The 27,845-nt window shown below is 49.5% G+C and overlaps 1 protein-coding gene across 3 annotated transcripts in view; it reads right to left on the minus strand.

Moving 5' to 3' along the window:
* Positions 1 to 27,845, minus strand: part of GDPD4 (glycerophosphodiester phosphodiesterase domain containing 4) — a 356,500-nt gene that overhangs the window by 124,176 nt on the left and 204,479 nt on the right. For all 3 annotated transcript variants that reach the window (XM_086933889.1, XM_086933891.1, XM_086933888.1), the window contains exon 5: positions 7,507 to 7,566. In XM_086933889.1, coding sequence (XP_086790015.1) covers positions 7,507 to 7,566 — 60 coding nt within the window. The remainder of the gene's footprint in view (positions 1 to 7,506; positions 7,567 to 27,845) is intronic.

The following is a 27,845-nucleotide window of genomic DNA, read 5'->3' on the forward strand; positions in this document are numbered from 1 at the left end:
CTGCAAATATAAGCGTCTGCGTTTTTCCCTGCAAATGGTTATCAACAAAGGGTTTGTGGGGCTGAAATCACAATTTTACCAGATTTCAGGGACTGACAGTCTTTTTTCAGAAAACCAACATTTTTTATACAGTTTTGGCATTTTACTGAGACATAGCCTATTTTTGCTGTTTTTTGTGCTTTCAACCTTCTTTCAGTTAAAGGTAGAAATGGGTATGAAAGCAATAATGGATGCTGGAAGGCTATACATTTTTAAAAAGTAGACAACATTCTGAATTCAGCAAGGGGTCATTTGTGTAGATCCTTCAAGATTTCTTTAGAGAAACTAACAGTTCAAAACAAGAAAAACTGAAAATGCGTTGAAAAAAACAGCCATTTGTGCCAACGTTGTAACTTGTAACTTCTTCTAATTCTGACAGATGTTTGAAAGCAATATACCGTTACATCCGCTGGACGTTTCGGGTTGTGGCGATATATAGGACTTGTAGGTTCAACAAGAACCCGAGGAATCCAGAGCCAATATAGGGTCTATAGCAATCAGTTTGGGAAAATATATATAGTGAAAAATCGGGATGAAAGACACCTATGTATTTCTAAAGTTGGAACAAAATATAGAGATTAGAAACAGTAGCTATTTGCACATTTCCAAAATTGTGTGTACCAATGAGAATTATAGGACATTTTCCAAAGTGACTTCTTTTTTTACACATTATCTTTCATTTTGTGCCCTTGCCTGTCGAGAGTTCTTGACCCACCTATGCGAGTGAGGTACCATTTTTATCAGGATACCTGGGGGAAGGCTGTGTGGTAGGAATTTTGTGGATCCACGCAGGTTCCAGAACTTTCCACCACAGAAATATGAGGATTTGTTTTTTATTTACAAAATTTGAGGCTTGCAAGGTATTCTGGGTAACAGAACCTGGTGAAAGCCAGACAAGTCACCCATCCTGTATCCCCTGGGAGTCTAGTTTTTGAAAATGTATAGGTTTGTTAGGTTTCCCTAGGTGCCGGCAGATCTAGGGTTCACAATCTGCAGCTAGGAACTTTGCAAAAAAAGGGTCAGTTTTCACTGCGAAAATTTGCTGCGTCAATGTTGCGTTTTGGGCCGTTTCCTGTCGGGAGCACTAGACCTACCCACACAAGTGAGGAACCATTTTTCTCGAGAGACTTTGGGAAATGCAGGTATGTGTGGAATTTTGTGGATCCATATAGATTCCAGAACTTTCCACCACAGAATTGTGAGGACATTTTTTTTTTTTTACAAAGATTGAGATTTGCAATGAATTCTGGGTAACAGAACCTTGTGAGAGCCAGACAAGTCACCCCATCCTGGTTTCCCATGTGTGTCTAGTTTACAAAAATGTAAAGGTTCGCTACGTTTCCCTAGGTGCCGGCAGAGCTAGGGATCAAAATCTACAGCTAGGCACTTTGCAAAAAAAGAGTCTGTTTTCTCTGTAAAAATGTGCTGTGCCCATGTTGTGTTTTGGGCCGTTTCCTGCTGCGGGCATTAGGCCTACCCACACAAATGAGGTACCATTTTTATCGGAAGACTTTGGGAAATGGGCGGTGGATGGAATTTTATGGATCCACGAGGATCCCAGAACTTTCCATCACAGAAATGTGAGCAAAATGTGTTGTTTTTTTAAACTAACTGAGGTTTGCAAGGGATTCTGGGTAACAGAACCTGGTGAGAGGCACACAAGTCACCCTATCCTGGATGCACCTCGGCGCATAGATTTTAAAAATGTACAGGTTTGCTAAGTTTCCCTATGTGCCGGCTGCGAAAGGGCCCAAAATTCACAGGTAGGCACATTGCTAAAAACAACTCAGTGCCTAGTGAGCTTTCTGCTGCACTGTGGAAGGAAAGGGGGTTGGGGGTTTGCCCCGATATGCCCCCAAGGGGGGGCAGAAAGACTGGGCAATTGGTTTGGGGGTGGGGGCATTGGTATGCCCATTCTGGGCAGCCCTCACCCCCATGCATAAAAATAAGCCTGCCTAATCGCTGGCGAATAGTGCCCTCTCTGACACCCCCTTGAGCGGCAGATCAGGGGTTACTGCCCCCTTCTATCTCCTAGGGGGGGGGGCAAAAAGACTGTGGCATTTTTTGGTGGGTGTTGGGGGCATTGGAATGCCCATTCTGTGGAGCCCACACCACCCAAATAAATTAAAAATAAAATATTCCCTGATGCCTATAGGGCTTTCTGCCCCCCAGGAGGCAGATAAGAGGCTTTTGCCCCTATCTACCACCCAGGAGGGCAGAAAGACTGGCAATTCATGGGGGGGCTTGGGCATTTACATGCCCCTTCTTGGCAGCCCCGCCCCAATCCTTACATATATATAAAATTAAAAAATTCCTGGGGCCTAGTGGGCTTTCTGCCCCCCGGGGGGCAGATGTTATGTTATGTTAAAATTTGTTAAAGCCCACAGCTGCCCCAGCTAAGGGGCGTCCCGGCGCTGACCGGCTAATTTTACCAGATAACAGGGAAGGCTGAAAATGAAATGGAAACCCTCAATCAGTGGTAAAAGGAAGGTCTTAATAGCTTTCCGGAATAACAGTAAGTCGTCCATACTACGAATGGAGACAGGCAAAGAATTCCACAGTTTAGCCGCCAGGAGCCGAAAAGAACGACCTCCAACACGGCAGAGTCTGATCCTGGGAATGGTCACCAGATGTTGACCCAAGGAGCGCAGGCTATGTTGGGGAATATAGGGAGTTAAAAGAGGGTGAAGTAGCTCAGGACTAGTGCCTTTTAAGATTTTAAATGCCAAGCAAAGCGTCTTAAACTGGATTCTTGCTTGAATCGGAAGCCAATGTAAAGCTCTGATAGTGGCTCTAGCGGAACATCTACGTGGGAGTCCCACAAGCGCGTGGGCTGCCGAGTTCTGTACTCGTTGGAGCCGCGAAATCTCAGCTTTATTTGCGGCTAGAAATAAGACGCTGGCATAGTCCAAGCGCGATAATATTGTAGCCTGGATAATGCGCTGCCGCACAGGCGTGTTAAAGAACCTCAGGATAGGGCGGAGGCTTCTCAACAAGTCCACACACGTCGCTGCCAGCTTCTTCGTGTGGGACTGAAAGTTAAGATCCGCGTCCAACCAAACTCCCAGGTTCTTAACCACTAGCTTAGATGTTGGCATAGTGCCTAACGAAGCTGGCCACCAGTGCTCATTCCAGAGGGAGATGTTTTTCCCTACCAGCATCACTTCCGTTTTAGTGGCATTCAGCTGTAAACAGTTGTCAGCCATCCACTGAGCAACTGCAGTCATCCCATCTCTAAACCTTGTGGCAACTGCAGAAGGGTCCTCAGCTAAGGTGATTACCAGCTGAGTATCGTCAGCATACGATACCAGCGTTAGGCCCCAATCTCTTGCCACAACCGCAAGAGGTTGAACATAAAGATTGAACAAGGTCGGGCTCAGCGCAGAGCCCTGCAGAACCCCTTGGCCGATGGAGTGGGCTTGAGACAAGAAAGGCGGTGCTGACACCCGGAAGGATCTGTCCGACAGAAATGCACGGAACCATTCTAAAGCCTGGCCCATGATCCCTATTGCCTCCAGACGATACAGCAAGGTGTCGTGAGACACCGTATCAAAGGCAGCGCTAAGATCTAATAATATAAGCGCTACACTCTGACCGGCGTCAAGAATAGTTCTTAAATACTCCGTGGAGGCTAACAAGGCAGACTCGGTACTATGACCCAATCTGAAACCGTTTTGCGACGGGTCCAGAATGTTGTTAAGGGTCATGTGCCGAGATAACACCTTGTTCACATGCGCCTCTGCCAGTTTGGCAACCCATGGAAGCAAGGAAATCGGCCTATAACTCTCAGGTAAAGAGGGATCAAGAGTGGGCTTTTTATTGATAGGCAAAACCCGAGCCTGTTTCCAGGCCAGGGGTACTTTGGCCGTGGAAAAAGATAGATTAAGTATGTGACCTAGCGGTTTCTGTACAAGCTCCATAGATTCCATAAACTGTGTCGGCCTCATAGGGTCAGATGGGGATCCTGATTTAACCTTTTTGCAAAGTTTCACAAGTTCATCACAAGAGATCTCGGGTATAACAGTCAGAGTGGAAACCCCCTCTCTGACCGTTACAGAGCTCGGAACAGAGGAAAGCTGAGGAAAGGTGGCATAGATTTGCTGCACTTTATTCGTAAAAAAGGCAGCAAGCTCCTCACATTGCTGTACCGAGTTTACGTGGGAGACTGAGGTTTTAGTATTCTTCAGCTCCTGAACAATCTTAAAGATGTATTTCGTGGGATTAGAACTCTCCTTAATTTTTCCAGCGTAAAAATCAGCACGTGTGGAACAGATCATTTTGTGGTAATATTTTAGTTTGGCCAGGTACACAATCCTAAGGTCGTCTTCATAGTTCCTTCTCCAAATCCGCTCAGCTCTTTTACACTCTTTCCTGAGCGCTCTAAGAGCATCCGAGAACCAAGGATTGGAGACTGAGCTGCGCCCTCTCACCCATCTAGCTGGAATAAGAGCGTCAAGCCCCCCCCACCAATCCAGTCGCAGAAGGCGGTATAGGCTGCCTCAGGATCAGCCAGATCCTCAACCAGGGATTCACCCAGATAGGCGTGAAAAGCACTTATATTAAGTTTATGCCAAGGCCTTTTAAACATCAGAGTGGTCTTATCATTCTTAGGAGATTTGGTTATCTTCCAACTAGCTTTGATTAAATAAAGGTCGGTCCAGCCCATAGGTCAGCTATTGCCCTCATCTGCCTCCTGGGTGGGGGCGAAAGTCTTGTGCCTTCTTTGGGGGGTAGGGTGGGGGCATTGGCATGCCCATTCTGGGCAGCCTCCATACCTGGCGCAATAAAACAAATCCCTGGCGCCTAGGGGGCTTTCTGCCCCGCATGGGGAGGCAGATTGGGAGCTAATGCCCCCATATGCTCCCCACGGGGGCAGAAAGGCTGTCTGGCATAATTTTGTTGGGGGAGCAAAGGCCCTGTCCCAAGGGGCCGCTCCTGCCTCCATGGTGGCTAATGGATGGATCCCTGCTTGGGGATTGCCCTCTTTGGACGATCTCCAAGCAGGGGACCATTGGAAAGAAGAGATTCTCCCCTTTCCAACAATACCTCTCCATGTTTTTCGGTGCTCGGGGGCTGAGATAGCCCCACAAGCACCGAAACTGTGAAACTGAAACTAAGTTTCAGTTTCGTTTTCGTTGTAATGATGACAGCGCGCCATGCGCTCAATTGTCATGACAATGAAAAGAGAAACCATGCTTTGGGAGGTTGTGGAAGCTCTTCCCTACCTCTCAAAGCAACAAAAAAAGGGAAATCATGACGGAAGGGTTCAGTTATGAGCACACTGGCACTTATGCTCATGATGGAACCATTCCGTCATAAGCATAGGAGGGGTTAACCAGACCATTTATCCAATTTTATGTACTATTTTTTATTTTATACAGCAGAACTAGACCCGAAGATCGCAGGTATCAGAACGCTCTACACGAGCACCAGTTGCTTTACAGACAGACACATTCATTTTTGTTGGGCACGAGGGGATTAAGTGATTTGCCCAGAATCACAGGATGTTGAACGTTGTTGTTGAGACTCGAACCCGGTTCCTCTGCTTCGAAGTCAACCCGCTCTAGCTGTAAGGCGACTTCCTCTCCCCATTGATCGGACTAGTGTCCGATCAAGGTCCTGCATCATGATGCAATCTTCAGGATATATAGAGAGGAGTATAAAAATGATAGTTCACATATAATCCAACCTCCATCTCAGGGATGGAATAGGCCAGACCTTTTTCTTAAATGTTTACTTCTGGAAATGATTGTGATCAGGTATAATATTAAACCAATTTCCTCGATGATAATTGTTTTCGTTGTTTCAACTTGTTCGCTTTAAACAGAGCAAAAAAGAAAGCTCTTTAAAATATTAACATATTGTATCAGCCTCTCAGTATCACATGCATTTAGATTCCAATGTATTAATAATATGAAATAGTGGATTTATGAGACTCGGTGTACGACTGGAGCTGAAATCCAGTTGACGTTCTTTTTTACTTCTGAAGAATGATTGGTCTGAAAAATCTGTAGAGAAATCACAAAAATGAATATCCACAAATTGTAAATAATCCAAAGAGAAATTGTATAATTGTGAATCCGTCCAGTGATAGCTGTGAAAGAAATCCTAAATGATAAACAATATACTCACCAACAAAAGAATCTACTCTAATGGAAGGCTGAGCATCAGATTAACCACATTTTATTTGGATATTACTACAAATCACACCCTTTGGTGAGTGTCCTATTAAGGTAAACCTTCTTAGGAGTAGATGGAACATGCAGCCTCTTTAAGTGTCACCACAGTGCAGGCTGATGCCTGAAATGCTTCTTTTATAAATTCCTTTATTTTAATTACAAATGTTTAACATTTTATTTCATTTTATAAGGTTTACAGAGTCAAATATTGTTGTTTTGTCAGCAGTGCTCAATGTTTTATATTTTATCATAAAAGATGTATTACTGGGTAGGCTTCTAAAACATAAAATATTATGATAACACGTTAGAAATAATCGGGTATAAGTGAAATATGTTGATCAACATACTCTGGTACATAAGTGGCATGTATAGATCCATACATTTTGGAACCTACACTTCTATATGAAGAAAACAGAAAATCCAATGGAAGCAACAATCTAAAACTATGAAGGGAGGCATCTGAACCACTTGAGAGGATGACAAGAAATGCTATTAAAACAGCTATGACCCTCCATACATTTCCAACAAACACTGGCAATGCCATTAGGCCTGTCATAGGACTGAAAAGGTCTGTTCAGTCACTGGTGAGATTAGGCACTCAATAACTCACCACAGATGCTCTCTGTGACTCATCCTTGCACTCAGAAATCCATTCATCTACCCACTCGTTCTTGCATTCACCCAGCGACCCATGCAAAATAAAACACAGAGACAACCTCAACAAGTATATGGAAGGAAAATTAAAAGAAGAGAAGAAAAAAGAAAAATGATGCTGCCAAAACATCCCACTGTCAGTCCTGATTCCTCACACTGTGCTCTCCTCCCACTTGAGTGCTACCCCCTTCCACCTTCTGCTCCTCCTTTCCCTCTCTTACTCACTACTATACCTCTCTTGTGTCCTACTTGCCATCACACACCAAAGGTTGTCTAGCTGCTTAACACAATCACACTCGCCAGGGAGATGCTAGCATTTTAGGAAATAGCATTCCGTTCAGAATCTCTCTCACTCTGCTGTCTTCTCAGCCTTTGTACTTTCAGGCAATTCTAGAGAGTCATGTAGCGCTAAAATTGCAAGCGCTGTAATACAACATAAAGTGCTAACATGGACAGTATACTAGACAGATACCAGGCACAGTTTGTTGTCACCACTCGGTGAAGACCCACAAAGCCCATTATTTGAGACACAATGGTTTACCCTGCACATGAATAGAAACAAAATGGCTTCCCCTGCACATAAATAGAAACAAAATGGCTTCCCCTGCACATGACTATAAACAAAATGGCTTACCTTGTGACTCCAGTGTAAATACAATCGCTGGCCTTCTGAAAGCAGACATACTGCAAGAATCTACAAGACAATGTGAGACGGACGGTTTAGAAACCACAGTCAAGTGAAAGCATCTGTCCTGTGAAGAACATGTGCAGGACAACATTACAGTCTGCATTCCTTCCATCCACTCTGTACAGCATTGTTCAATTGTTGCACAAATCCCTTTGGATTGTAAGAACTCAATGTTCTTCCAAGTTAGGGGCAATATAATCACACTTTTCATTTTCTTAAATTAGGAGGTACACATAAAGCCAGCCCAGTGATATCACGCGTGCCTTCCCACAGCGCGTCCCCCTCTGGATGGTACTGCACTTCTGCATTGTCCTGCTGGTGGAGATTGTGGGGCGGGGGGGGCGCACAATGTACATCTGCCTCCTTTACATGTACAATGGGGTTACCTAGCTGACAATTCACCTTTACATTGGATTTACTGTTTAACAGGAGCGATGCAGGAACACTGCACCATGTCTCTAGGGTCATTCAGTCTGCACAGGGTTCAGAGAGACATTTGTCCTGTTTACTGATTGGGTGTACAATTTACCAAGGCTTTTTTTTTTTCCAAAACCTTTATTCAAAAAAGAAGGAGATACATGCGCAGGCCCACAACCATCATGGCCGGCCGCAAAGACAGTCAATGAAAACAGGAGAAACTGGAGCCAATCAGTAAACAGGATATATCAAAGTACACCAGATGTGGTTGTGGGACTCGCAAACAGGATATGAGGTTTTCATTTTTAAATTTTAGAGAAAGAGTAGGGGCTGCAACAACAAGGACATCACACCTTACAGGATAGAAACACAAAGGAGACGATTGGGACTCACCCCAATTACAGTCGGAGATAATGTATGTATGTATGTAAATGTATAGGCATTTATATAGCGCACTACTTACCCGGAGGGTCCCAAGGCGCTTCGACCGCTGCGAAACCCTTCCTGGCTTCCCTCATAGAACAAAACAAACTAAAATAACAAACCCCCCCCGCACCCGCCACCCTGCACCCCTGTAATGGCTACAGCCTAACCCACTAACAGCGTGCCTGTCGCCCCGGAACTGCCCCACAGAAGGGAAAATGTAAGAAGAAGTGGAGGAGGAGAAAAACAAACAAGCCCCCGGACACCCGGTACCCCCCGCCGGCGGTGACCCCCCATAGCACAATCATCATCAAGCAAAGCAAAACGGTCAGCATTATCACGGGGAGGACAGTCACCAGGAAACCCCCCCCCCCCATCCTACCCCCGGCCCGGTGGTGTATTCAGTGCAGTCCCGGCAAAAGTAAACGGAGCATCCCCAGGGAAATAGAAGTCAACCCTGAAAGCCTCACGAGGAGATCTATCGCCAAAGTCATAACAGTTGCAAACAAAGGGAGCGCCGCAGATGGTCCAAAGCAGTGGCGAGGAGCAAGAAAACCTCAAAGTCAAAGTCAGCCCTGACCAGTGCGAATCCGTTCCGGAGCACATCCCCACCAAGCCACATCTGACCAGAGGCAGTCAGAGCGTCCATGGCAGACCAAGGCATTGAAGGTGAAGCAAAGTCCGGTCACAAAATGGCGGCATCCGTTATACAGACGGGCCGGAACAAAGGAAAATGGCGATCCCCTTCGACGGGACCCTGAGACTCGGCAATGAAGAACAGGACATCCAGCGACGATACACCATCGGATAGGAGACGTAGAGGGAAGACCATGTACTGTAGCAGATGAAGGAGAAGTGAGGCCGACTCTCAAAGGAGCACAGTCGGGCAGCCGCTCGGGCCCCTTAAGATGGCGGGTCAAATCGCTCGACTGGACCGCAGACTTCTGTGCAGGTGCTGCAGCGTCCGTGGCCGGTCGCGAGCAGACATCATCCAGTTTCGCCGCCAGGGAGACACATGCGCCGGTGAATTGCGAGCGGAGCGCCCCAATCGCCGCCATCACGGATCTCAATGAATGTGCGCCATCCATCCCCTCCATCCCGGGGTCCAGAGGACGGAGGGGGACACAATCTCCAGCCCACATCGCCGGGCTCCGGGCACACATTTGGCGATCACAACAACAAGGGCGCCCCGAACTGGCACACTCAGCACAGACACCGGCCGTGGGTGCAGCCCGTCAGCCCCCGGACCGGGAAACGAGGGTCAGGCACACAACCCACAGCCACGGTGCAGGAGGATCGCAGCACGTCACAGTGTCTCTTCTCCGGCACCATCCATCAACGAGGACAGGAGTCAAAAGCAGAAAGAATTATTCAAACCTGGAAGACCGGCCACAATCGCGGTCCCACAGCCGATGTTGATCAGGTCCCTCTCGGGTGTTTCACAGCCCGGGAGTAGGCCAAAAATGGGACACAACATAACTTCGTCGTTGAATAAGGTAAGAAATCCGGGAAAGCACCGTTGGCATCAGGCAACCTTCATACATCCAGGCACAGGGCGTGGGTAGAGGATAAACAACAGGATAGAAGGGCCACCGGCGGAGGTCGGCGGAGCCGGGAGCCTATGCGGCCATCTTGGTTTGCGGCGTAGCTCCTCCCCCCTACCAAGGCTTTTAATTGCTGTTTATCTGCACAACATGTATGTGTGTGTGATGTATTGTGCAGAATGTCTTGTGTGATGCTTTTACATGCCATCAGACCCGCTTCAAGAGGGGCGCCCGGTAAAATGGCTTTATTTAGCGGTCTCACACCTGAAACGGCCTCTGCTTTAACCAAAGTCAATAAGGAAAATGCACTGGCCTGATTTTACTGAATCTCCCACTTTCCAGTTCCACAATGTTGGTGTGCATGATGATGTCATAGCTGGAATGTTGGAGCCAGTCCTTAGGTAAGGGAGAATGATGGGCCCTTGAGAGTTGGAAGCCAGTGCAAAACAGTGCTTAATTTGTAAAATATTAAGTGCCAGGGCTCTCATCAGGAGGCCACTGCAGCTTGCCCCCCACATTGCCCTGCCAATGATTGTAACAACACAACCACCAGCCATTTCACTCCTAGAAGTGTGACAATTCAAACTATTTCAGGCCCTACAGCTATAAGAATGGCTTGGGCAGCAGGTCATAGTTATTTTTAATATATATTCAATGAAAAATTAACTGCTGTTGTGGTCATCTCTAAATTAGCCAGACACCGCCACCTTGTGGCAGATGGTCACAAGCACTGGTGTTGACAATTAAGTACCAACGCTAGCACCGTAAATCACTGGCTCAAATTAAGCACTGGCCCAAAAGCAATTTGGTATAAGGAGCAGGAGAGAGAGGGTGGCTAGCTGTTGCATCCTTGCTTTCACTGGCCTCAAAACTACATGTAGCCCTTCAATAGCTCTTAACTTACAGCACTACTCAGTTCTCTCAGGCATCTTGGGCGCATCGCAGGTTCCTGGGGCAATAAACAGTGTTTACAGTGAACAACACTCAACCCCTAACTTTGAGTGATGCAGGTTCAGAGATGATCTATGAGGTCATTAGGGACGTGGTGAACCAAAAGGATTCCATAGTTTGGCAGCACCCAAGTAACTGAGCCTCTTTGCCTTATGTGCCAGATGACAGGGGACTGAAAGAAAGTGAAAAATGATTGAACTTTGTGGGAACGTAGAGAGAGCAGCCTCAGTAAATCATGTATGCTGCCAGAGAGGGAGAAGAGGACAGGTACTAAGCATCCAAAGAAAATCTATAGAAGTTCAGAAATGTCAACTAAAGAGAAGATGATTTATTAAATGGAGAATTGTAGTGAGACATTAGGGCATTTACAATGCATAACAAAGATTCCAAGAAGTTATCTCTATGAGAACCAGCAGTGATAATAACAGTTACAACGCACAACGAATGTGATTCATTTCAAGAAGTTATCTATATGACAACCAGCTATTATAATCTTTTAAAATAAGTAATAAGAGTGTCAAGGACTTCATGTAAAAATATACCGCATGAACTTTATTAAAATAATCTGATCCAACCGAGCTGTCTCTATGTAGTATACAGTCACCTGTTTCAAGATAAAGGAAAATAATTGAAAACGTTATGCCCACAACAGGAGTGGACAGCTTCTAGCCTATTCCTCCTAAATTAATTTCAAATGAGATCACATTTGTATTTATTTCATATTCATTTTTTTTATTATTCTTTTACAACTTTATAAGAGATGAAGAATACACGGGCTCCTGCCTCAGTGTTTTACTTTATTTTTTGCTGTGTAGAAATGTTTGCTAACATTATGTGACTATGTTTTCCAGTGGTGATCATGAACATTAGAACCTTTGCACACAGGAGGTAGTTGTGTATGTTGGTGTGAATGGTGGTTGCAAGTTGGACAATGGATTCTACCCACAGACTACAAGCACAGCACACCCCTCTCTCCGTCTTCCTCTCGCGTTCTTTTGTTTTGAGGACCTGTTTAGCTGTAGTACACAAGGACTTTTAGCACAGCCGGCTTCTGAGGTTGTAGCTGGCTACATGCACGTAGGCAATGGCCAACACAGTCCCTTATGAGCAGGGAAAATTCTGCCCCAACCTTGGTTGGAATTTTGAACTGGCTACTGCCCAACTACCACAACTTGGAAATATAAGTAAGGCTTCCTATTTTCCGTTTTTTCTGATTTTTACAGATAAATACAGACAGAAACCATTTATTTTCTTGACTGTATTTATTTGTACAGGTGGATAAAAACGGAAATTTGGTGCTTTTTGAGCGATTATAAATCCACTTTGCCATGACTGCCAGACCAATGACTGTGTGGATTGATATGTAAGGGGGTTAAAAAAAAGGAATTTTAGTAAAGAGGCTTAAACAGCAGTAGATATGCACAAGGCTGACACTGAAATGTGAACATTTTCATATGAGTGCATTGATTTATGTTCTGCAGGTCTTCATATCACTGAAACCTGGCAGGCATTCAAGCGTGACTGAATATTTATTGGTTAAATACATGCGGAAATATACCAGTTTTAGCTTTATTGTTTTCACAAAATCCATGATAAATATGGGTAAATACAGATAAAGTTGAGAAAAATAAATATGGATAAACAAAGACGGAAACTTCTGAAAAATAAATACCATAAAACCAGGAGCCCTAAATATAAGCAAGAGCTCTCCTATACCCTTAACAAAAATCTCCTTAGTCACAAGCCTTTACAGACCTAGCTGCTTCAGTGCTTCCACAGGTGGCTCGAAGTGTGCCCCATGTTCTCTTGTCTAGAAACAGACCTGAAGGCCCTGATGAAGCTCTGCAAGCCTGTCATGATGCTGACCCTGGCTGCAAGGAAGCCCCTGGTTAGGGGACTATTACCGGGCTGCAGACACAGTGCTGAGAAGACCACTCTACCCCTCATCAGAGATCAGAAGAGAGAGCACTCATGACTCCATCACTAGTGTAACGAAACTTGAGGGGAGACCCTGCATACTACATTGAGGGGCCCCCTCTAGACTCAGTAAAGAGCAGTCACGCCAAGGGACTGTGCTGAGGGGTGCCCCCTGGAGCTCAGACCCACCTAGGCTGCGGGGCCCTTTGTTACGCCACTGCTACACATGCAGATGAGATGAGTGGGGACTCTACCCTGTGCACACACTTCCTCCTTGCACCACCTTTTATTGTTTCTGCTTCCCTTTGACCCAGCATTGTGTGCAGAGATCCAGCAGTCGGGCTCCCCAGCAACCTGGGGCCCAACCTTGCTGCCCTTGTGGGTCAGACTGTGTTCGGTGTCCTTCTTCATCAATGTTGGTCCCCTCGGAGTGTAGAGCCACTGGCCCAGAGTTGCTTGCCACCCCAGGTTGCGAGATATCCATATCTGTAGGGACTATCAACTCCTATCCCTACATTGAGAAGTAGGCTGATCTTTCAGCACGGCGTATCGCTTTCCCAAACTCAGAAACACTTCTCAGGTCACTTGGAGTTACTATTAGCACATTTTGATTGTTGCTGCCTTTTACTTCAGCCTAATTTTGATGTTTTGATCTGTTCACAAACTCTCAAAAAAGTAACCAAGTTATGAAAGGTGTATTGGAATCCTAAAGTTTTTGATAGACTGTTCATGATGGAGTAGCAATTGCAAACGTTGACAATTGACATATGTCCTGTTCTCAGACTGCTCCAAGACCTGTGTGAAAATGTCACCAACCTTAGAGATGTCCAGATGCTCATGTATTCGTGAGTCGTTCGCCCACTCCAGAGAGGTGATTCTATGCTGAGCATGCCGCATAACCCTAGATTCATGCCTCATTGCACAGGGGTAACGCTCAACAAACTGTCCAGTTGTCATCCTTATTGAACCTAAATGAGTGACATCCAAGTTTCTCTCTACCTCTCCAACAGCACTGTTGTTAGACCTGACGTGGTTTTTCCCCATCTTTCTGCCTCTGACTCATGTATTTTTGATGCTGTGCTGGATTTCGTTTTTGCTGATTTAGATGCTTTGGACCCTCTGCCACTGCTGATCAGTGTCAGAGGGTAAGTGCTCCCTTTGTAAATTGTCATATTGATTGGGTATACCTGATTGGCATATTTGTATCACCATGAAGTCCCTAGTAAAGTGCACTGGGTGTGCCAGGGCTGGTGATGACAGATGCTACTAGTGGACCTGCAGCGCAGATTGCGCCACCCACATGAGTAGCTCTAAAATGGTGTCTCAGGCCTGCCAGCGCAGGGCCTGTGTGCAGTCAGTGGACTGCCATGTCCGCCTGGCCAGTGTCCCCACTGGCTGGGCTTAACCCTCCCCTGTCTGTGCACATCAGCCACCCCTATGGAAGGCTCCAGGTACCCCCCTGGGCAGGGTGCAGTGTATGGATAGGGTAGAGCATGTACTAGTGCAGGTAACATGCTCTGGTAGAGAGCAGCAGCCACTTTGTGTGCTCACTGCTGTAGGGCTGTATGGCTCCCTAGGATAACATGGGGAGGCTGGTCCCATTGGATCCCAGCCTATCTTCCTATAGGAACAAGATGGAACATTCATGAAAGATATCCCTGAACTCAGAATTAAATGACACATATTTTAGTGAAGGTTGTTTTTGGATCCTGGGGTTGAGAATAGCACTTTTAGAAAGTGGCTGTTCTTTTGTATAAACCTTTCTGTGTGCCTGGGCCTGTGTGTGGAATGCTTGCGTGACAGGAGCTGCAGGGCCCCGGAGGGGGTTGGAGTCAGCCCAGGGGTAAAAGGCGACATCTGTTGCCCGGGGAAGGGGAGGAAGAAGCGCCTGATAGTGCTGGGCTGTGTCTGCCTGACCACCGTGCTGGCTAACTCCCCTGCCGGCCCACTGTCACCTCTGGCCCTAAAGCTGACAGGAAGAAGAACACCAGAAACATTCCAGAGCTAAGGGCCCCTTGCACAAAGGACTTCAAAGGCGTTCAGGGGTATAAGGGAAGGACCCCTGACTACAGAAGATTAGATTCTAAAATTCTACAATCAAGAAGGAACCTCTGCTGAAAGAAGGACAGCTGGAGAACTAAAGGAAGATTGCCTTGCTGTGTGCTCTAAGGGCTGACCTGTTCTGCTGTTGCAACTGAAAGCTGAGGAGGAGAAAGGGACTTTGCTGTGAGCTGTGACCCTGCCTGCTTGAAACTACAGAGACTTTGCTGTGTGCTGTGTCTCCACTGAATCTCCAAGGGCCTGAGAAGAGCTGGCCTCCTGATGGGAACCCAGGGTTAAAGGTTCCTAAAGCTTTGCCCAGAATTACTGCAAGATCGTGCTGTTGTGGACCTGGAGCGTGTGGTGCTCGAGTGTTGAGCGTGAGAAGGGATCGTGGTGCTCATCGGCACATTCCCGGCGAGGGTCGGAGGTCTGTGGTGCCTCCCCTCGCAGAATCCACTCAAGAGCGGTTGTGAGGCTACGAGGGCGGTCTGTCCGTGACCCGCGCCCTCTAAAATCATCTGCCGCCTGATTACCGCCGCTGCCCGGGGCCAGAAAACCTCTCCCTGAAGTGCTGTCCTGATCGGAGCTGCGGGGCCGAAGAACGAAGCCGCCGCACTCCCATTGGGTGAAGGAGCCGAACCCCCTCACCAACGCCGCGACGGGATAGGCCCGTGCGGCGCAGCGTCATCAGCGTGGTGGGCCGTGATTGGCCAAAAGAGCGGAGCGTCATTGTTTACCTGCCCGGGAGCCGCACTGCCATTGGCTGACTCCCGGGTGCTGTTGGAGGCTCGCCCCATTTGCCGCGACGGGATTGGTCCCTGCCAACGGGACCCCTTCGAGTGCCGCCTGATCATCGCCGGGCCCGGGGGAAGACTGACCCGACCTCGCCGAGGGAATCCAGCGAGTGCTCCCAGCCCCGGCCTGCCGTCTCTGCTCCCCGCTGCTCACTGAAGGACAGAGAGCGGGCGGAGAGCTGCCTGAGACCGGCCGGGCCAGAGCGCGAGTGAGCGCTGGAGGGCGGGGAGCGTCTGAGGCCTGACAACGTACCGGACGAGGGGAAGGGAGTCCCCCCAGCATTCCGGTGAGGCGCGTGTGTAGCGCATAGGGCCCCTGACGCTAGGGGCTGATTCTGGTGGCAGTTAAGAGCTGACATTGTTTACAGCGCCTGTGGCCCATTGCTTTGCGGGCTGAGGATAATTCTGGCATTGCGCAATTTGCTCGTTTTGAGAGCCGAGTGAGGGCAAATCAGTGGTATTATTTTTTTAACTACTGGTTAGAGAGACTAGAGACTATTTTCTTTTCATAAGAACTTCCTGATGAGTGCAACCATTAAGAATTAAGTGCAACCTTTTTCTAATGAAGTAATTATCGTGCAACTGTTTGGTTTACCTTGCTGAAACTAGATAAAGTTATATATTTTTATAAAATATACTTACCTGTGTGGTCTCAGTTTGTGGTGGATTGGGAATTATTGTTGTGTTAAGTGCAAATGTTATCCACATTGCCTCTGTTTAGCCTAGACTGCTCGCGCCATGCTACCTAGAGGGTGAGCGGGGGTTATCTCAGAGGGTTATTCCTTCACCCTGACTAGAAGCAAGGGTCCCTACTTGGTCTAAGGTACTTACCTCTGCCAACTAGAGACCCCCAGTTCTAACATTGTTGGACAGCGGTGCGGATTTTGAACTAATAATTGCACTTGACCTGCAGTGATCTCTTGTACATCACTAGTCTAGTTTAGCAGCACAGGTTGCGCAAGATTTTTTCTTTTTGGTGAAACCTTGTTGTTGAAAAGGTTAGGAAGCATCATGTCTTTGAAAGCGGCAAGCGTGAGAGTAGAATTGGAGGTGGATTTCGAAATTCAGGAGTTGTACAACTACAGTAAGGACCTCCTAAAGCAATTCTGCAAACAGCTTGGATGCCCAGTGAAGGGCAGCGCAAACAAGGAAGAGCTACAGAAAGCTCTGAGGGCCTGGTGGGAGGCCAAACATGTTGTCTCAGAAGAAGCTACTGAAGTGGGCGGCACACAGGAGAATGCTTTTTTGCCCAGTGATTTGCCCGTGCGGTCAGCATCTAAGGTTGGCAGCAACCACTCCAGTAGGAGTATTTCTCCAGAGGAGCTGGAGGATAATAAGAGAGCTAGGGCTCATGAGATTGAGCTTTTGAAACTCAGAGCGGAAGCCGATGAGAAGAGACTGCGCCTGGAAGTTGAGAAAGAGGCGCAGGAGAGAGCGGCGCAGGAGAGAAGGCATGCTCTCGCTTTGGAGGAGAAGAAGCTCCAATTGGCTCATGAGAGGAGCATGAAGTAGTTGGACATCAAATATAAAGAGAGGGTGTCCAGTTCTAATGGTGGCAGCGCACAACCAGTACAGGCGGGTAAGGTATACATACCAAAGGATCTGGTACAGAATTATCAGAGGGGTGAGGATATTTATGCGTGGTTTAGAGCGTATGAACTAGCCCTAAAGATGAATGAAGTGCCTGAGAGGAATTGGGGGGCAGGATTGTGGAAGCATTTTGAGGCCTCTGGGAGGGATGTCTTGGCACCCTTAGAGGTAGCAGGTACTTTATCCTACCCCGACATGAAGGAGGCTTTATGCCTCAGGTATGGGCTCACTGCAGAACAGTACCACCAGAAGTTTAGGAACTTCAAGAAGCTTGATTCAAGTACTTGGGTGGAGTGTGTGAGTATGTACACGCGTGCACTGGAAGGTTGGATAAAGGGCAGCAAAGTTACTGATTATGTGGGGTTGTGCCACTTGATTAGTAGGGAGCACTTAAGTAGTTTATGTGTCCCCGAGCTGCGCCAGCATCTTTTGGATAGCAAGTTAACTGATCCCAGTGAGCTTGCTAAAGAGGCGGACCGGTGGACTAGCACCAGGGTCCACAAGGGGGTGGTAAGTACCCCAGCCAAGGGTGGACAGGGTCCCCAGCATAAGAGTGGGGGGGACACGGGCAATCAAAAGGAGTCTTCTAAAGGGCCCCAAAATGGTTCCCAGGAGAAAGCGTCTCAACCCCCCAAGTCCAAGAAGTCCTGGCCCCATAAGGGCAAGCAGGACAACAGGTCCCCACCTACTTGCTATGCCTGTCGGGAGGTGGGGCACATTGCCCCCAAATGTCCAAAGAAACCTCCAGCACCCATTGGTGCTCCAGCACTGGCGTTAGCCAGAGTAGCTTTGGGAGGGGATTTGATTTCTAGTGGGGAGGAGGGGTTAGCAGTGATGACCCTTGTCTCTTTAGGAGACCAAGAGATGGCCCAGGAAGCCGTGCTGCCCTTAAACACTAAGAAATATGGGCAGAAGGTGACCATCAATGGAAAGGAGATAGAAGCTCTGAGAGACACAGGGGCCAGTGTGACATCTGTCAGGTGTCAATGGGTGTCTGAAGAGCAGATCATTCCCAAGGTACTCCGTCCTGTGGTGGCAGCTGACAGCTCAGTGCGCCTCTGCAAGTTGGCACGTGTTCCATTTGAGTGGGGAGGAGTCTCCGGTACATTGGAAGTTGTTGTAAGTGATGCCTTGCCTGTAGATTGTCTATTAGGTAATGACCTGGAGAGCTCTCCATGAAAAGATGTAGAGCACAGGACTCACTTGGAGATGTTGGGTTTGCCTGCGTGGATCTGTGTGTCCACCCGGGCCATGACAGCCAGAGAGGGCGGTCTAGCAGAGCTGGAGCCTGGAACAATGGCCCAGGAACCTGCCAAGAGAAGAAGGGGTAGAGGGCGCGGGAAACCGGCCCCCACTGTTCCCACGGTCCAGGAGGAGGCAGACCCAGAGGGGGATGCCCTGGAACCTACAGGGGAGCAGGTGGCCGAACTAGGGGAATTGCCTGAGCTGTCCCAGTGGCAGCAAGATGGTGGTGCCTCCAGGGAGGAATTCTGCCAGGCTCAGAAGGAGTGCCCTTCTCTCGTTGGTGTGCGGCAGCAGGCTGCCGACCAGGCCGCAGGCCTGGGGTCCAAGGAGCATTTGATCTACTGGGAGGATGACTTACTTTATAGTGAGCCTAAGTTCGCTGAGCCCGGTGCAGCCCGAGTGCTCGTGGTGCCCGAGCGCTTCAGGAACTTCCTACTGGGTCTGGCTCATGACGTGCCTCTCGCAGGACATCTGTGGCAAGACAAGACCTATCACAGGCTTGTCACCCATTTCTACTGGCCCCAGATGAAGAAGCACGTCGCTGCCTTTTGTAAGTCTTGTCAGACTTGTCAGGCCAGTGGCAAGAGCGGAGGGAAGTGCGTGGCACCCCTCCAACCCTTTCCCGTGGTGAGCACCCCTTTCGAGCGGGTGGGCATTGACATCGTGGGGCCCCTGGATCCCAAGACAGCCCTAGGCAACAGGTTTATCCTGGTCTTGGTGGACCATGCCACTCGGTACCCGGAAGCCACCCCGCTCAGGACAGTCACAGCCCCAGTGGTGGGCCGTGCCCTGATGGGGATCTTTTCCCGGGTGGGATTTCCCAGGGAGGTGGTCTCGGACAGGGGGACAAACTTCATTTCTAGGTATATGAAGTCCCTGTGGGCGGAGTGTGGGGTGACATACAAATTCACCACTCCTTACCACCCTCAAGGAAATGGGTTGGTTGAGAGATTCAACCGCACCTTAAAGGGCATGATTATGGGCCTAGAGGAGCCCATGAGGCGGAAGTGAGACGTCTTGTTGCCATGCCTGTTGTTTGCCTACAGGGAGGTGCCTCAGAAATCCTTAGGGTTCAGTCCCTTTGAGTTGCTGTATGGCCACCCTGTCAGAGGGCCTCTTACTCTGGTGAAGGAGGGGTGGGAGAAAGCCTGTGGGAAAACCCCTCAGGATGTGTTCAGCTATGTGCTGGCCATTCGCAACCAGACCAAGCGCTTCAGGAAGCTCGCTCAAGAGAACCTGGAGGCTAGCCAGGAGGAAATGAAGAGGTGGTATGACCAGAACACCTCTCTTGTGGAGTTCCAACCTGGACAGAAAGTGTGGGTGATGGCGCCTGTGGAGCCTTGTGCGCTCCGTGACAAATGGTCTGGGCCATATGAGGTGGTGGAGCGCAAGAGCGAGGTTACCTATTTGGTTAACCTGAAGACTCCCAGGCAACCCCTGAGAGTGCTACATGTGAACCGCCTCAAACCCCACTTTGAGAGGACTGAAGTGACTATGCTCATGGCTACAGATGCTGGAGGGGAGGAGGATAGTGATCCTCTCCCTGACCTCCTGGCAGTCAAGGAGCAGGATGGGTCAGTGGATGGTGTGGTCCTCTCCCCCACCCTGACCCCAGAGCAGCAGAAGGACTGTCGCCAAGTCTTGGGTCAGTTCGCCCCCCTGTTCTCCCTGACCCCAGGTGTCACCAAGTGGTGCGTCCACGATGTGGACACCGGTGACAACCTGCCTGTGAAACAGAAGTTTTACAGAGTGGCTGACAAGGTCAGGGCTAGCATCAAAGAAGAGGTTTCTAAGATGTTAGCGCTAGGGGTAATTGAGCCCTCCAGCAGCCCCTGGGCTAGCCCAGTGGTCTTAGTGCCTAAGAAAGCTGCTACGGGGGGGGCGCTAGAGGGCGCACTGCGGCATGGCTGGCTAGCGAGTCAGCTCCGCCGGGCGGTCGTGCTCCTAACGACTTCTGACCCCCAAAAACCCCGCCAGACCAAGTGCTGAACAAAGATTTGTGCATCGGAATGCAGGGCTGACATCTCCAGACCCGGTGACACGACCCGCTGTGCGGACAGCAGAAGGTACAGCCGAAAAACCGGAGCCCTCGCGGACGCCGCACAAAATGGCCGCTCCGGAGGCTCAGAGACCCGAAGCAATTAACGGCACCTAGCGCATGTGGGCTGCAGCAGACGCTCGGCGCGGCTTGGTATACGGCTGCTTGACACCCCCTAAGGCTCGGGGGGGCCCCCGCAGATCCCCAGAACTCTGCACCACTCCGAATCGGCGTGCGTTCCACCGAGGGCAAGATGGCGGCGCCCGTGGAACGCACAACGCTGGCGGCTACAACAGACAATCCTGCCGGTCGGAGCTCATCGCAAACCAGCGGGGACACCTGCGCATGAGGCGGGGCGGAGGCGAATGGATCCTGAACCGAGTCTCCCCAACCAGAAAACGGGCACATGTGGAGCGCTCGACCACACGAGGACTCGGAGTGAGTACTGAGCGCGCCACAGCAGCCGGCATGCAGGCGCAATACACAACGTGCAGAGGCACCTAACATCCACGCGGGCTATCTATAACACAGCGCTGACCACAACGACAGCGCGAGGGCGACCACTCAAGCAGTGGGTAGTGTGGGAGTGGACCCATACCCTCACAGTGCCCCGACTGAGTCCAGCACAGAGGGGCGCCTGCTGCGCCCAACATCTGAGGCCTCGCATAGGGCCGGAGTACAATTGAGCGAGCCCGCTGCTGTCCACGCGCGCTGAAAGAGGGGGGACAGTGACACCAGTGACTCGTGCCGGTCACAACTCAAGCACACCATAGGGCGGCAGCCCCGACACAACGGAGCGACACCAGTCAAAGCGACGTCTCGAAATGGGGAAGCCCGACCGGAACCAATCCAAGCTCCAATTCGAGAAGCGGAACCAAGGCAGAAATAATACGGCGGAATCGGAGACGGAAGGGGGCCGGGAAACACCAGAGGGCACGGGCATGGAGTCAGTGCTGAGGGCGATACAGCAGAGTTTACAGGAGATGAACGGCAAGCTGGATAACGTGGTGCAGAGGGTCGACAACATGGCGGCGAAAATTGAGCAGCACGAAGGGCGCCTCACGGAAGCAGAACAGCGAATCTCGAAGCTCGAGGACGAACAGAGCACCACAGCCAAGACATGCGGAGCCCTGGAGAAAACAGTGGAAGTCCTGCGAGCAAGGGTGGAGGACCAGGAAGCTAGGTCCAGGCGAAACAACGTTCGGATTTCGGGCCTTCCGGAGTCCACGAACACAGGGAAAATGGAGACCTACATAGAAAACCTACTCAAAGAACTGTTTGGAGCTGACAATCTATCTCCAGTGTTCCTAGTGGAGCGCGCGCACCGATCCCTGGCCCCAGTACCAAAACCCGGAGCCACCCCGCGAATGATCATCGCACGTATGCTAAATTACAGGGACAGAGACACGGTCCTGCGGCTGGCGAGAGAGCTGGGGAAAATTACACATCAGGGGAACACTCTGGAGTTCTACCCAGATCACACCATGGCGGTACAACTGGCTCGGAAAGAATTTGCCCCCGTCAAGAAAAAGCTGAGAGACCTGGGCATGGAATATGCCATGCTGTATCCGGCGAAGCTCAAAGTCCTCACTGGCGGGAAACCTGTCATACTGCCAACGGTGCAGGCGGCACAAGACTTCGTCAAGCTACAAGGAAAGCGGAGGAAACAACACGACCGCAATGAACCGACCAGCGATGTGGAATGAGTGAATTGAACCATTATCAAGCCGGCGACGAGTTAGTACTACATGGACGTGACACGGATTTTTCTATGCACGGACACTTACAGACAACCACTTGGACAGTGCAAGCAGCATGGGTGGCAGCAAATGGACCGGAAAAGCACTTACAGACTTGCAGTGAGTACAATCTCCGAGTATGTGATGCCGCGGAGGTGCTGCTCCGGATGTGAGTATACGCAGTGCGCTTGCAGGCGGGTTGGGCAGGCTACTGGACCGAGTGGCAGTGGGTGGGTGGCCATGGCCCTGACCGGCCTTATTACTTGACTACTGGCTGAGCGAGGAGCACTGCGTACTTTGCTAAGTGTCACCCCAAGTTCGAACTGGGACTGGAGACAAAGGGGAAGACAGCGTAACGGAGAACTGATACTTAAGCGATGCCAGACATGCTGGCGGGGGAAACGGGGTTGGAAGAAATCGCAAGCAAGCTATTCACTAGTACAGCGCATATGCGACCGTCCACATCCACTATGTGGATGGAGATGTGTGAACCTGGTGACACCCCCAGGAGGGTGTACCCCGAACTATGTTGGATGACGACATTTCTGTTAAAGTTGATGTTAATTCAGGGATGGCTTTGGCAAAGTTTGGGCGCTAAAGTGGGTGGGGGGAGATTGAGACAACCAAGACCTAATAGACTGAAACCTCTGTGTCTGAGAAGCATGGCGAACTCCTTTGGGGCGCACAGTCCAATGAATACTGTTCGATTTAAGAGTATAGCATTGTCTATTCCGCATGTTATAAGGTACGGCGACGCATGCATGCGATACAACAAGCAAACGGGCTATCCGCTGTGGTTAATTTCTTACCTCACACGTATACATGTCGCGTAGGGGCACGATTAAACTGGTCACTTGGAATGTGAGGGGGCTAGGCAACCCGAAAAAGATCAGGCGGCTATTTGCATATTTTGATAGACTGCACATTAACATTGTTTTCTTACAGGAAACGCACTTAGAGCGGGATGGCTCCGCAACACTGGGGGCAAGTTGGGCTGAAACAGTGGTTCACTCTAGCTACTCGACATATTCCAGGGGCGTTAGTATATTGATCAGGAAGGGTACGGGCCTGGAAGTCACTGACATACAGCGAGACACTGCAGGGCGATGCGTAATGCTGGCTGGCAGACTTATGCGCCAACAGATCCTACTGGTGAACACTTATGGCCCTAATGTGGACGACCCAGGGTTTTATAGCAAAGTATGGCACAATATTGCAAACATGGCAACACCCCAAATACTGTGGGGAGGGGATTTCAATGTCACGATGCAGGACGCACTAGATAGAGCAGCACACACATCAGAACAACATGGGAATGCTAGGACAATGGTGAGGGAAGCTATGGAAGACCTAAATTTGGTGGACTTCTGGAGAGTTCGTAACCCCGGGGCGACAGCAGCGACACACATAAATGCGGCGAACAATAGTTGGTCCAGGATCGATTACTGGCTGGGCTCTCAAGATGTACTCTCATGGGTGTCGGATGTTACGCACTTGCCACGCACACTCTCAGATCACAGTCCGGTACTGTTAGAAGTAGACATCCCTCACTACGACCCACCTCCATTCACATGGCGCTTTCAAGCGTCTGCATTGAGAGACCCAGTATATGTCGACACCATACATAATGCAATAAAGGAATACTTCGATATTAACAGCCCGACAACAGAGGACCCAGGCTTGCTCTGGGAAGCTTTCAAGGCTACCATCTGGGGAGTCTGCCTCAGTACAGCGTCTGGTATCCTCAAAGACATCAGGCAACAAATACGCACGCGCGAACAAGCCATACAAACCCTAGAGCAGACATACACACAAACAGGAGACACTAAACTCTTGGGGGATATCCAAGTGCTATTAACGGAACATGCTAGCTTTGCGACAGACGAATTGAAATATGTGACCAAACGAGCAACCGCAAGGAGGTATGGCGAAGGGGGTAGACCGGGCAGGGAGCTGGCCGCTAAGATATGCGCAGGCAGAACACCACAAAATGTCACAACTATAACCACCAACACCGGGGAGGTAATCACTGACACTAAAGGTATACTAAGAGAATTTATGAACACATATGGTACGCTATATGAAGCGCACCCCTCACCGTCGCAGACGGACCTATTGAAATATATGGAGGACATTGAGATGGCTTGGCTAGCAGATGGACATAGAAAGTACCTAGAGCGCCCGATCACAATAGAGGAAGTCACCGACACCATTAGACGCTTACCTAACAACAAAGCACCTGGGCCGGACGGATTTGTAGCGGAATTCTATAAGGCATACGCTGACACACTTGCACCGCACTTAGTACAAATGTATGGCGCGGCGCACGAAGCCCAGACTCTGCCGGCGTCTCTAAGGGAAGCCCTGCTCATCACATTGCTAAAGCCTGGCAAGGATGCAGATAAATGTGACTCCTACCGTCCGCTGTCCTTGTTAAATGTAGACACCAAAATCATAGCTAGTCTGCTGGCAGACAGGCTAAAACCTCTCATGCCAATGTTGATCCGCCCAGATCAGTCGGGATTCATCCCGGACAGGGCCACCACACACAACACCCGCACGCTGTTCGCGTTAGCACACTATCTGGCACCAGAAACGAAGGCAGTGGCCGTCTTGTTAGACGCTGCTAAAGCGTTCGACACCATTGGCTGGCCATTTATCCGTGCGGTGCTGGTGCGCATGGGATTCCCATGGATATTTCAGGGATGGATAGCGATGCTCTACACAAACTTGACGGCACGCATCAGAGTAAACAGATACATATCAGAACCCATACCTATCTGCAGAGGCACTAGACAGGGATGCCCGCTTTCTCCAATGCTTTTTGCTTTGGTGCTGGAGCCTCTGGCCTGCAAAATCCGGCAGCACTATCATCACTCAGCGATTCAAATGCCCTCCCGTCCCATACACATTTCACTGTACGCGGACGACATGGTGCTGTATGTCAAAAACCCGGAACAACACCTAAATCCTCTCCTGAGGGAATATATCAAGTTTGGTCACCAAGCCGGCTTGCAAATAAACTGGGATAAATCCCTGATACTGGCGCTAACAGACAGCACGCAGCCAACTCCCCTGGATTACCCGTTGGAGTGGCAGGAGGAACCCACGAAATATCTGGGTATATGGTTTCACAGAGACCCAGAGGTAGTCGTCAGGACGAATTATGGGCGGACGATTGCAACCCTGGAGAATAAAATTAAAAAATGGAACAGACTTCCTCTCTCATTGGCTGACAGGGCGGCGATAGTGAAAATGGTGCTCTTACCGAAATTTCTCTATCTATTCAACAACATCCCTATAAAACCTCCCGCTGCTGTCTTCCGAAACATCAAGACACTTGTGCTCAACTTGCTATGGGCGGGCAAGCAAGCCAGAATGGACCTACGCACCATGACCTTGCCTTACGCTAGGGGAGGGTGTTCAAAGTGCCAGACTTTTATCTCTATTATTTATGTGCGCAGGCACAATACGCGCATTTCTGGTATCATGAAGTGCCCTTTCTGACACACGTGGCGGTAGAAGAGGGCGACGCCGACCCAATCCCTCTGGCTAGTATACTCACACACAAACGCACCAGACTACATGAACGTGATATTAACACAGTCGACGCAACCGTTGAGGCATGGAGGCTCCTGGGCAAAGAGGCAAGCTGTCTGCCACTATACGCACCCACTCTACCACTGGCGCACCACCCAGCCCTCTCGGTGACACAGGAAAAGGTGGGAATGGATCTGTTCAGGCGGGCCGGAATAGACGCATTGGGGGACCTATACAGGGATGGTGTCTTTCAGACACTCGATAAACTGCACTACATTACAAACCCGTCTCAACTGTTTACTTTCAACTTTTTCAGGCTACATAGAGCGATACGTGAACACTACCCGTCATATCCTGAAGAGCCGCCTACACTTGCACCTTTACAACTACTCCTGACCACACCCAAGGCATCTCACATGGTATCTAAACTTTATGCAAGTGCGCAAGGGGCAGTGGGAAACACCACACTCAAGGCCAGGGACAGGTGGAGCACTGGGCTTGTGGAGCCTCTGACGGAGGAGGAATGGGACTCCGCATGCATGCTAACGGGCATGCTCACCCCAAACGGGAACTTGAAAATAATACACTACAAGTATTTGCATCAGGTATACCACACCCCACACAGACTACACAAACACGGGTTACGAGAAGACTCCAACTGCTGTAGGTGTAACCAGGCAGGGGCTGACTTCATGCATCTCGCATGGCACTGTAGAAAGGTGGCGGGTTATTGGGAACAAGTTGTGCAGGTTTTGAATGAAATGTTGGGGATTAACATGTCCTGTGATGCAAAGATCTGCCTGTTGGGTATCACTCCGCACCTGAGAGCATTGAAGCGTAAATTCTGTGCGGTCGCACTCCTGTTAGCTAAAAGAAGGGTGTCAATCCACTGGAACAGTAAAAGAGCACCAGAGGTGAAACGCTGGATTGAGGACATGGTGTACTGCCGAGACACGCTCAATACATATGAGGAGGAACTGCCGATCGGCTCTAGGCCCAAAGATTACTGGGGATACCTGCGTGACTACTTGCTTGTACATGGCACAGCTGATTCAGAAGCGGAAGTTGTATGAATGAACGCATGTTGATGACAATAAAAGACAAACAGTTGTACAGTGCAGGCTCCTAGGGGGGGAGGATGCTGTGATGCAGAGGGAGGGTTACAGAGGTGAAACTACAAGTTGGGGACTGTACAGTTAAGTTAAGTTTCAGTTAAATGTACAAAAAAAACGAGAAAATGTAAGATTATTGATGTATAAGGATGCGACCATAGCACTGCCACGCGACGGATTTCTATCTACTAATGCGCCGCCGGTCCGCTGGATGTCGGCTGATGGGCTGTGTAGTTCTGGAACAGTTGCTCGTAATCATGGTTGCAGGGAGCCGGCCCGATGTGGTTGTAGGCAAGTGCACCATGAGTGGTAAACGATTTGTACTCTGTGTGATAAAATAGTGCAATAAAATTCTTACACCAAAAAAAAAAAAAAAAAAAGAAAGCTGCTACACCTGGTGGCCCCCCAGAACTCCGTTTCTGTGTGGACTACCGTGGGCTCAATGCGGTCACCAAGACTGACGCGCACCCCATCCCCAGAGCTGATGAGCTGGTGGATCGGTTGGGAGCTGCCCGGTACCTGAGCACTTTTGATTTGACTTCAGGTTACTGGCAGATTGCCTTAACTGAGGGGGCCAAGGAAAGATCAGCCTTTTCAACACCAGAGGGGCACTTCCAGTTTCGTGTCATGCCCTTTGGGTTGAAAAATGCCCCGGCCACATTCCAGAGACTGGTCAACCAGGTATTAGCAGGGCTGGAGGAATTCAGCGCAGCATACCTGGATGACATTGCTGTGTTCAGCTCCACTTGGGAGGAACACTTACAACACCTCTGCGCAGTGTTGAAGGCCCTGCAGAAGGCAGGCCTCACTATCAAGGCCAGTAAGTGCCAGATAGGGCAGGGATCTGTGGTGTACTTGGGACACCAGGTGGGGAGCGGCCAGGTGGCGCCCCTACAGGCGAAGATTGATACCATTCTGGCTTGGGAATCCCC

This window comes from Lissotriton vulgaris, chromosome 8 (assembly GCF_964263255.1).
Source record: "Lissotriton vulgaris chromosome 8, aLisVul1.2, whole genome shotgun sequence".
NCBI classification, from domain to species: domain Eukaryota; kingdom Metazoa; phylum Chordata; class Amphibia; order Caudata; family Salamandridae; genus Lissotriton; species Lissotriton vulgaris.